Genomic DNA, 11,148 nt, shown 5'->3' on the forward strand with positions numbered 1-11,148 from the left:
ATGTAATACAGCTTCATGCAGAGCGATATTTAGGTCGCAAAGAGGAATTGTGGGTATAGTTTTAGGTCTTCAGGACAGCATACTTAGGCTATCAGCTCTATATCAGAATGGCGACGATTTGGATGATGGCTGCTCTGTCCGCAGAGCCAAATACCCAAGACTCTAAAAGAATGTAAAAATGGGGAAATTTTCTTTAAACTACACCAAAAGAAATCCAACGGCTTAGAGGCAATAGCAACATGTCAATACTTTGATTTTAAAAATTTATCTAATGGATGTATACCAATATTGCAGTCTCTCCACATGTATGTCCAATCGCCTCATAACTTGACCTAGAAAACGAATTCAGTCGAATGGGCATTGGGGCCTTAGCATTGGAACAGACACCCAACTAACAACTCACCAGCTCTACAAAACAGTGCCAGTACAACATCTCTTGGCCGCAGCTCGCATGCAGCACCATTGGGTATTCAAACTTAGACGGAGAATGGCATCTCCTTACTTCTTTTTCTTCTCTGATGTTGTGGAGTGTGTTGGGTGAATGTATTGCAGTTGACCTGGTGTTGGTGTGGCTTTGGATCAACAATGTCACAGACGACCGATATCCCAAGGATTTTTGAGATTACCCGTTGTTTGGTTGAAGTGGAGGGACGCGCAGTGTGCACATACATCTCTTGGGAGCTAGTAAATTGACGCCTGCTGCGCTATTATTGCAGGTGGATATCTTTGGATGTCGGTGTGCATATGTATTCCTTTCCAGCCGCCCAGTCATTTTTAAGGTGGAATTGGCATCAATCTGATAAAGATCATAAAGGGGACGAATACCGCGCCGAATAAGCGACACAAAAGGCAGATAGACATCCTCTGTGTCTCGGAAAATATACGGAATAATATTCGTATGCTGCCGAATGTTTTACGGAGACGGGAATGTCCAGGCAACGAAGCTGCCTGTAAGCAGCCCAAATAAAGAGAAGGCGTTCGGCTGGAAATGTAAAAGTACCTCGGATCTAAGAACGGAGTTATCGATTGGAGTTATCGATTTTGGTATCCAATGGGTTCCTAACTCCATTCCGCCCGACACCGAGAAGCAATCGATGTTTGATATATGGTCAATGTCCATTTTAAGACCCTTCCCAATACCATGGAGCTTTCCCGTCCCAACGAGGAAAGCGGAGAGCTGCATGAATAGGATTTCCAGAAGTCAGAGCGCATTATTTACGTGCAGACATGTCGCATAATATGAAATCTCTGACTCAACCCAAACATCCAAAGACCGTACGGAATATTTGGCTGGCTGCCAATGTATCATGCAAAAATGATGCATGAGTTTGAAATGAAAGAAAAATGAGCAAGAGCGTGTGGGAAAGTTCCCAGGAAGAGCGTAAGAATGTAGAAAACGCTCGTTCTTAATGCATTCTTTTCTTTTTCTAGTCCCTTGGGTCGGATTGAAAGCCAGAGAACGCCGCTGGACTATTCTGTAGGTTTTGGGTTATAGAGAGTGGTGGTGCTGAGTAGCTTCAAAATAAAATAAAAATAAAAATAGAAAAGGTAAATTGAATTGTCAAGTGACGGGAACGGTTTGTCATTTTTCTTTCCTTCCTTTCTCACTCTGTCTCTCGTCATCATATGTTGCATTGCAGCTAATAAATCCCATCTGAAACCATGGAAGGAAATCTGGATGAATTGCCAGTTCACGGACCTGGAACTCACCGAATCCCATGGGGGTTAATGCACCTCAAGCCACTGGAGTCAGTGGTTCTCGTTATCATAGCACCCATGCATCATGCCATGCTCTGTCGCCCCAAGCGCCAATCCCCAACAACCACCCCACAACCAGGGATTGGTGGCAGACAAAAAAGGTAATAATCTCCCTTCGGAGGAATTTCGACCATTTTCGATGCTGACGTCCTATTCGTAAATTCCAATCCCGCCTGCAACATGGAACCGACAGAATGGTCCGGGACGGGACATTTTGTCAGCAATCGTAGGAATTGGTGCTGGTCCGCAAGTTTCCCGTGAAAGGAAGGCAAAGCAATATTGATATACTAATAACAATCAATCCTGAGGGGAACGATCACAAATTTTCCTCGTCAAAACACAAAGAGTATTTCTGGATAGCACAGCTGGAACAGTTACGCTCAGCCCAAGCTAGCCAGAACAGACAAGGATTTGGTCAACACAATGGTAGCGTTGTTTGACGTGGCAGAGTATCCCGACAGTCTGGGAACGAGGCGGGAAGCAAAGGAAGATATTTGGCGGGGGACTGATGATAATGCATATTCCCACCCGAAGACGGGTCAGAAAATTTTGGTAGCAGAAAATCATAAGCCAGAGCCTTGGAAAGCTATTGGATTGAATCGATCCAGGCCCGCAGAGTCCTGACAAGGCTCTTCAGACAACTCATTTTCATGGTCAACATTATCAATTTCTCCAGAGAGACCACCAGATGGTTCTTTGTGGCCATATGGCAACTGTTTCGATCAACCAATGTTGAGGAGATACTTATTCCGGTAGCGATGCGCCTTGCCCAAACATTTGTGCAGGTGAAACGAAAACCAGAAGCTGTCAGGTTACTTCAGGCTATCTGGAACGGCGAGCCTCCATTTATGTACACAACCCGCCCTCCAACGCTGTTCCCTCTGGGGAACCAATTGATGAGCCTACTTGGCCAAGAGCATAGACACTCCTCGTCACTGCAGAAGCCGACTGCTCAGATGAAGCGAGAATTTTTTTTTTTCTTGCTGGTGGTGAAAATTGGGCAGCAAAATTTCTATGAAGTTGAAGATCTTGATTTGTCTGACGCAGGCTGTGAAAAGTATGGGATCCAGTTTTGTTACCCCCGTGAAAAGCGCAATAAATTCAAAAGATGCTATCTTCAACAAATAAAAAAACGAACTTGGCTGGATCCTGTTCCGGTGCTGGTAAAGGTCAGAGAAGAATTCAGTCTCTCTCTTGAAGATGCAGCAGATGATGCTGACTTACTCCCTTCATCGTTATTTGGTATTTTTAATAATCCCGCTTTCTTGCGTTTTCAAGTTGTTAGATGATTCCAGTGAGGCCTGCTATTCCCTACAGTTAGTTACTGTATTGTTAGGAAGCCATAACAAACAGCACTACTTGCAATTGAAACATTTTGATATTCAGAACCATCTATCGTCTATAAAGTTATAGATACAGTACATGTCGCTTGTCATAAGATAACCCCTTTGGCACGGCGGTTGATCATCGTCTCGGCTCACATTCCATTAGTTTTTGGACTGAAAATAAACATCAAGAGACCTGGCTCCGGCCCTAAGGAGTGCTTTATCGGTGGGACGTCAATCGATAACTACATGGTTCACTGTGCAAACTGATAGAGGTCGACTACTGTCTAATTTGAACCTTGGAAACCTCACGATCCGATCCTCCCGTCCGTCTCCGGAAGGGTGCAAAAATGGTCCGTCTGTGCAGTGCTTCTTTGGGTCGTTATGCCCCACAAGACCAAGGTCTTATAATGTGCCTGGAAGTGACCTCGACCTTGACTTTTGACGCAGTACAGATCCGTATGTTGACACAGGCTGGTCGACTCAGCAGGCTAGCCCCTCTTCCAAGAGTTGAAACCGCAGTCGGATATTTCGCGACAATAGGCAAAGACAAAACGACGGATGTGACAGGCGGGGATAATACAGAATACATTACTCCAAAGTAAAAACGCCAAAACCTCGTTACAAGTTTCCATCTAAGCACCAAAATTATAAAATACTGCCGGGGTCTGAGCTGGTGGATTTGTCAAAGCGCGAACTAGTTATTCCCAAAGTCTTCCCTTCCAGCTCCCGCTTCCGCGCTGCAGGGAGACGAATTTAGTGAGTTCTTAGAGGGTCTTAGGCAGGTTTGCCACCCTAAGCTGCATTATTAGGTCAGTCCCAGATGTTCCTGCATGCACACGGTTCCATGGTCACCTACAAAAAAAAAAAAAATAAAAAAAAAAAAAAATTACGTACAGGGCGATAACGGGCAAGGGGGCAAAGAAGGGTGTGAAGAGGACAATGACTGACGTGTGGATGTGCTGCCTGCAATGGTCTTGTTTTTGCTTATCCATGGGCCTTGAGGGACAAGTTGTTTATTGTTGAACCAATGACAATTTCAAGCCTGGAAGCAATTATCAATTTTGATGGCTTGGTGAGATTTGCAGACGAAATTGGGTCTGACGCACATCAGGTCCATAGAATGAGCTCGTGGAGTGCGGAATGAGGGTCCAAACGGCAATTTTTCCATGGTCAACCCGAAAAGCTTTATTCCTTTTCTATTGACGTACTTTTTCTCCTCGATTATTCAAGCCATGAGGAAGTCGTCAGGTTAAAAATGTTTCATGCAGCGCCGATAAACGCTTATCCGGCGTCTGAATGCTAATTGCTTTTTCCATCGGCTTGACTTGAGTTTCTCCATGTACTGACTGACTCCCAGGACCGGGATGATATTGGAATGGTCAAGAATTCCACTCCCCACCTGAGCGCATCCAGCCAGTGGACGCAGACAGGCCATGTTTTGGGTGTGGAGAAACGGAAAGAAAGCAAAAAATAAGCCAAACAAAAGAAAAAATGGAATAAGAAACGCAAAAAAACAAATATGAGAACACGATTCTGAGAGAGGAAATCATTTAACACGAAGTCTCGCCCCAAGTTTTCGGAGGCGGAATTATCATGCTCTTTTTTTTCCTCTCCAGTTCCCCCAATTCTAGCTAGTTATGATTCTCTGATCCGCTCCCAACAAACCAACTGTCAGCGCAGGCGTCCATGCTTAGAGGTTTGAGCGGGGGGTAAACGCTAATAATCGGCTTGGCTTCTCTGGTTTACAGTGAACGAGACAAACATCAAGGCTTCCACAGGCCATCACATATCAACAGCGTGGTAGCAGGGAGAAACTACACAAAGGAGTCGACTCAACAGCACAGCGCAACGCAGTGGCGCGAAGAGACTTGGAAAAGGAGCTCCTTTCGGTGTAAATAGTACAGGTGAATCACCCTGAGCTCCTTTTAGAAACGCTTGTTACCGTCCCAAGAAATCGGTCCAGGGCCTCCCGCTTGCTCGACCGTTTTCCGTCGCAAGCCTAAAAATAACAACCTAATTACCTTAACTAACTAATTAGTTAACTAACATCGACTATTAGATAAGGGGGACCCTTCCCCTCGTTCGTTAAACATATATTGTCTGGGCGGCTTTTTTTCTTTCATCTGAAGTCCCTGAACCCTGTTGCTGGAGTATCTCCAACCAAGAGAGAAGGACGAGTTGTGAGAACCCTACCGAGGAAGTGTACATCATGAAAACGGCTTCCTCAAATTTATAGAGGTATGTTTTAACTCCTTTCCCATTGTTACGGTTTGTTTCACTTTCGCCGTTATTTGACTTGCGCTGCGCTTTGATTATCATTACTTCATGCATGAATGAGGAAATGGATATGCTCTATCTTCCTCAAAGCCACTTTTATTCTGTATGCATTGCATGCATCCTCGAATATTCGAGGCACAGGTTGCGCTTCCTAAAAATGCAAGTTTTGTGCGCAAGGGCATGCGGAAGAAATAACCAGTACAATTGCACTGGCCCTTATCTCTTTATATCCCTTCTCCTATGCTCTTATCCCATGATTTTTGTCCAATACCGTTACCGTTTCCATTTGAAAAAGACAGACGAGTCAGTCAACTTGAGTGTAGTAACAATATTAATCTGTGGCTTCAAAAGTCATAGATGCTCCGCCTATTTGATATCCGCCATACATCCACATAACTCCGGAGGGTTCTTCCCCATTCCACAGTTTCTTGGGCGCATGGCTGAGGAAAGTTCATATTTGAAAATTAAACCCTCCCTGGAGGATGCCGGTCCCAATATGGATGCGGAGGTGGGAAACACAGAGACATATTTGACGGCGCCTGAGCCAACGACACAAGACTACATTCAGCCGGAGTCCCAAAGTGACACACCGAATACCATATCAATAGAGTCGGATCCGAGTCACTCACATTCATTATCGTTCGTCTTACCTTCCTACATTTCTTTTAACGAACATATTCGTTCTGTTTTACGTCCTCATCTCGCCCCGGTTTTACACATCCATAAAAACAAGATGCCTCAACGCATTCTCACTTACACACCAAACAAGCATCTAGATCCTCCAAATCTCTTTCTGAACACATAATCGAAGATATACTTGAAAATGAACGGCGCTACTGTAATGAAACCTATTTCATGCCGAATGATGAAGCCGAGCAAACCCGTCTATCAATCGAGCACCAAATCTACTTAATAATCTACGATGGCCAACTCACAAAAACCAACTTACCCCCAACAGTCTCCCGTATCCTAGATATCGGGACAGGAACCGGCGATTGGGCCCTTAGCATGGGTGAAATGTACCCCGACACCGAGATCCTCGCCATCGACATCTCGGTCTTCGACTCAGATCCCATCTCTATCGCGCCGCCCAACGTCTTCTTCCAAATTGATGACGCTGAATGCGGCGAATGGAACTACCATCATCCCTTCGACTTCATCCACATTCGCGGCCTCTCCGGCGCGATAGCCGACTGGTCAGCTCTGTACAGCCAGGCCTTTAAGAACCTGGAACCAGATGGCCGCATCGAGATCGCCGATGTGGATTACACCTCAGGCTTACTGAACGCGCGCAACGCCCCCGCCAACTCGTATATGAGCATATATATATCCGCCATCCGCTCCGCGGCTGATGTGGCGGGGTACCCGCGCGACCTGTCACATTTGCGTATGGCCGCACTGACAGCTGCAGGGTTTGTGCAAGTGAGGACATATGATATTCGAGTGCCGGTTGGGACGTGGTGCGAGAGCGATGCGAAGGGGAGTACGCTAGGGAAAATGGTGTTGATCGTGTTGTTGGAAGGACTGGAGGCAGCGAGTATGCGGTCGCTGACAAAATACGGCGGATGGACGCCGGAGGATGTGAGGGATTTATGTCACAAGGTGAAGATGGAGATTGTGATGGGTGCAGTGGAGGGTGCGATGGGGCTTGTAAGAGTGATCACAGGGAGAAGACCAGGTCCTGATTCGGGGCTTGACTAATGAGAATGATTCATGATTAAAACACCACGATTTTCTTTCATCCTACCTTTCGCCTGCGCATATCTGTTCTCGAATATTGGGGGCGCACTTCTTTCTTCTTCACTTTTTGTATTTCGTTTCTATACATCGCCTGGCTTGCTTCAGCCCTGCTCAGGGCGCAAGCCAATAGGGAGGGAGGTTTACAATTTTACAGCCTTTTCTGCTGTTCCGTATCTAGAATATACGTGGCTGATTATATATCCGAGAACTGGTATACCCCCTTTCCCGCTTTGATATAAAAGAAATTGTTATATTATATCTCGTGTGAATGCACCACGATACATTTCTAATTTAGGACTACCTTCAACATATGGGCGGCATTTACAAAATCCTTCATCCATTGACTGGACCATGGTCATTGGAATCGTCATCGGATCGTCCTTTTCAGAGAACAAAAAAAATGCCGAGTATCGCCCGGTCAAAGCATTACTCGCATTCCACACATCATGATCATAGACAAACAACTCAGCTCTGTTCATCCTCCACTAGCCTTCAAGAGCATACCCAAAGGCCCTCCCCACTTCCCATTTCAATAAGCCTCTTTCGCATTCTCTCTGCCCTCTCCTTCACCTCCCTTTCCAACCCATTAAAATGTGCATCCTCCCTGTTAACCCAAAACCCAACCCCATGCTGTAACACAGTCAGGGCTCTGACATTCGTCTTCGGCGCCTTATCCGTTTCCCCTCCAGCAGCATCACTGTTATCAACAGCTAACCCCACGCTTCCATGCACCGTCAACCTCAACCCTTTTGGCAGGCCATCCTCGCCTTTTGCCTCCGGATCCATCGCATCATACACGCCTCTATGCCAAATATTGCTATCGTAGAAAACCGCATCACCCGCACGCAGCTTCACAACCATTTGACCAGGAAGATTATTTTCATAGGGGTCCGCCTCGCGCTCGGCCTGCGTGCGTGCCCGCCGATGCGACCCCGGCACAACAATTAGTGACTCATCGTCATAGAGCGGGATATTGTACTGGGCGTGCGACTGCGGGCGGTCCGGCGGGGACTTCAGCTTCAGGGCCGCCAGCTCGTCTTCCGCGCTGAGCGTGGGCGGGGTGGGGATGTCGTCGCGGTGCCAACGCAGCGCGAATGGGACGTATGTGGGCGCCACGAGCAGATTGAGGAGCTCCATGGTCAGCGGTTCCTGCTCTCTCGTCTCCGACTTCTTCACGCCGACCAGCTCCTCTACGACCTCGAGCACACGCGGGGAGAAGTAGAGCTTGGCGAATTCGTCGCGGCCGGGCATATCGGGATGCATGAGGTGCTGTACGCCCCAGATTCCGCCCTCCTCAGCGGGCGGGGGTGTGGAGGGCCATGGTGGGAATTGCTTTGGGACTGTGCGGATGTGTGGCCATTTGCCGGTGCGGCCGAGGTCGCAGGCGTGTGAAGCGGCGGTGCGCAGTGCTTGGAGCTGGGAGGGTGGGAGAAAATTCGGGATAACGACGAAGCCATCGCGTTGGAGGGCTGTGAGATAGGGGGTGGGGTCTTTCGGTGATTTCATCTTCTATATATTAGAATATATAGCAGTTAGGAAGGGGATCTATGCAAGTAGCAAAGGATGATTTATATTTCTTTTTATAGTAGCTCGGCCCCGCACAATATCATGTCCGCCCATGTTTTAGCCGGCCCAAAGACCACCAACCCACTCTATCTCCAACCAAAACATTGGCCCATGTGCAACCCAAGCAATGCTAGGGTTGTATCCCAGCTGTAATCTTGGGTCCACACAGCACCCGAAGTCTCGGATGCGTTCTACATCATTGTCCGGATTAACGCGGTGCCAATGACGTGGAGAAAAATTTCCCCAAATGCCTCCCAAAACACTCCATCTCACAGGGAATAAATATCAGGGGATAATCGGGTTCAGGGAAGGCCATATATGAACTTCCTCCTCCGCTCTTATTCTGCTACCTTATCATTGGAACAACGTCGCACTTCATACCAATTATACAGGCAAATCAGCGCAGCCATGTAAATGGCGATATGAGATCGATTGGCCGATACTATCGAGATAGCGAACCACTCTCTGGGGGCAGTCGCCAGTCATGGATACGTGAGTTGTTCAACCAGGTTTCTATGAATATTACGAACATCAAATGTTAGGCGCACGACAGGGAAGATCGCCCAGGTGCGAGATTTGCGATACACAGAAGGATTGTTTAGCTAGAGTGACGAAGTGCTTCAGACCGCAGTTGATGTGCCATGTGCATGTTGCGGACGAAAGTTTGCACTCTACCAATAATCATCTTTTGGCCATTCTCCTCAAATCTTAGGCATCTTATCTTGTGTGCTCCTGAAACTACGTGCACAGCGTTATTCCGCCGGCTGATTGTATTTTGATATGAACCACCTGCCGGACAATTTGAAAGCTCTGGGGTCTGGCGCACGACCTGTCATCTCTCTGACTTCCCGATATTCATCCGCCGCAAGGTGTTTTGCACAGAACCAATTCATTACTCGAGTAGCCCACGGGAATTACGGGATTTTTAATCGCTGATGACCGACGGCTCCTTTCTTCGCGATCGCGATATCCAGGTGAGCGAGACCTCCCCTGATTATATCCATTCTATCTCAATGCTTTTGGAAGCCTAAGCACGGGGTGTGTGCCCAAATTGCTCTGGCCGAGGGGTCTCAAATGCATTCGAGGAAAGTGGCCGAACCTTAAAAACGGCGAATATATCCTGTCTTTTGCTGTCAGGATCAATCGAAGACAATGAGATTGCAGGCGATTTTAGCTGGATATATTGCCAGTGTAAAAGACAAGCATTAAAATTTGTACTCTGGCGGTATATAAAAGAAGCGGTATGAACAAATCCACTTAATTTCTGGTACAGGAATGTGTAACCAAGAGCTGAAAGAGAATAGGGGAATTCGAGGCTCCAAATGCGAAATAGAAAAGAAGGGCAAAGCGAAAAGTAGAAAGCTGGGGATATGTCTCTATGTTTATATTTATTAGAATCGTCGGAATCCATAAATGGGTTTTTTAAAAATAAAAAGATTCATATAATAGGCGCCCAAAGACGAAGAATTTGGAGAACAGCAGGAGCGGGGACAAGGTGAGGAGATGGGAAAAAGGAGGACAAAACGGTACGGTGAGATAAATTATAGCTGGAATTTGGTCCGCTGTTTCTCCATCCCACCCTTCCACTCCCATTCCTGTCCGCTGACCCGTTGTATTCCTTTATCAATCCTCCTCAGCTTGAGCGTAAACCGCGGCCCGAGCTCTTGCAAGCCAGTTCTTACTCCCTCCACTCCCTTCATCTCCTTCCCATCGGGTCCCACTACACTTTTCTCCGTCTCACGTTTCTCGCGAAACACGTATCTGTGCCGTCTTACAAATATATAATCACGCTGGTTATGTAGAGTCACCACTTGCCGGCCTTCTAACTCAGGTTGTGGCGGGAAGAGCGACCGGAACAGATGTGCGGCAAGCATTCCAAGCGGGGTTCGGAAATTATTAAGGATCAACTCGGGCCAGTGGCCTGTCGAATTGCCATGTCCAGGTAATTTTTTGCCCTCTATCCAGTTGCTGACGCTGAAGTGGAATGTTGGGCCTACGGGGAGGTGAACAATCGTTATCCCTGACACGCGCTTTTGGTCTTCTTCCACAACCACAACGGCTGTGAATTTTCGGTTCGAAGCAAATTTGGATATTTCTCTCACGGAATATTTATGGGCATGTTTATGGGCGGAGCGGCGAATATATACACTATTAGGGAATAAATCGGTCAGGAGATGGGCTTGCGCATGCAAGGTAGAGTTGATGGAGGTAGTGATCAAGATTTTCGGGGTTCGAAGGGGGTCCTTTTGGTGAATAGGGAGGGGAATTTTGCAGCGAGGGCGTCAGGTGCGAGATCGAGGTTCGTGCTTCTGCTGGATTGAGTAGGGGCTTGTTGCGCGCTCTGTTGCGGGATGGCAGGTTTGATTTCCGCTTGCGGGTAGGATTTAAAGCTCCTGGGTTGCCTCATCCGTGTCGTCTTCGTCGCTATCAGAGGCGATCATGGCTGGTCCACCTTCATCATCTCCATTCAGCACCCTTT

General features: G+C 47.2%; 4 protein-coding genes across 4 annotated transcripts; 2 read left to right on the forward strand and 2 right to left on the reverse strand.

The window, feature by feature from the left end:
* Positions 1-3,433: 3,433 nt before the first annotated feature.
* Positions 3,434-3,688, forward strand: HCAG_03013 (predicted protein; the record flags this gene model as incomplete). The annotated part of the gene is made up of 1 exon (XM_001542792.1): positions 3,434-3,688. The coding sequence occupies one exon, from the start codon at positions 3,434-3,436 to the stop codon at positions 3,686-3,688; it is 255 nt and encodes an 84-aa protein (XP_001542842.1).
* Positions 3,689-5,799: 2,111 nt separating this feature from the next.
* HCAG_03014 (conserved hypothetical protein) lies at positions 5,800-7,064 on the forward strand (the record flags this gene model as incomplete). The annotated part of the gene is made up of 2 exons (XM_001542793.1): positions 5,800-6,002; positions 6,140-7,064. The coding sequence occupies 2 exons, from the start codon at positions 5,800-5,802 to the stop codon at positions 7,062-7,064; spliced, it is 1,128 nt and encodes a 375-aa protein (XP_001542843.1).
* Positions 7,065-7,595: 531 nt separating this feature from the next.
* HCAG_03015 (conserved hypothetical protein) lies at positions 7,596-8,723 on the reverse strand (the record flags this gene model as incomplete). The annotated part of the gene is made up of 2 exons (XM_001542794.1): positions 7,596-8,612; positions 8,706-8,723. The coding sequence occupies 2 exons, from the start codon at positions 8,721-8,723 to the stop codon at positions 7,596-7,598; spliced, it is 1,035 nt and encodes a 344-aa protein (XP_001542844.1).
* Positions 8,724-10,210: 1,487 nt separating this feature from the next.
* HCAG_03016 (conserved hypothetical protein) lies at positions 10,211-10,543 on the reverse strand (the record flags this gene model as incomplete). Its single annotated transcript, XM_001542795.1, has 1 exon — positions 10,211-10,543. One exon carries the CDS (start codon positions 10,541-10,543, stop codon positions 10,211-10,213), a length of 333 nt encoding a protein of 110 aa, XP_001542845.1.
* Positions 10,544-11,148: the final 605 nt, after the last annotated feature.

This window comes from Histoplasma capsulatum, genomic scaffold (genome assembly GCF_000149585.1).
Source record: "Histoplasma capsulatum NAm1 scaffold_2 genomic scaffold, whole genome shotgun sequence".
NCBI classification, from domain to species: Eukaryota; Fungi; Ascomycota; class Eurotiomycetes; order Onygenales; family Ajellomycetaceae; genus Histoplasma; species Histoplasma mississippiense.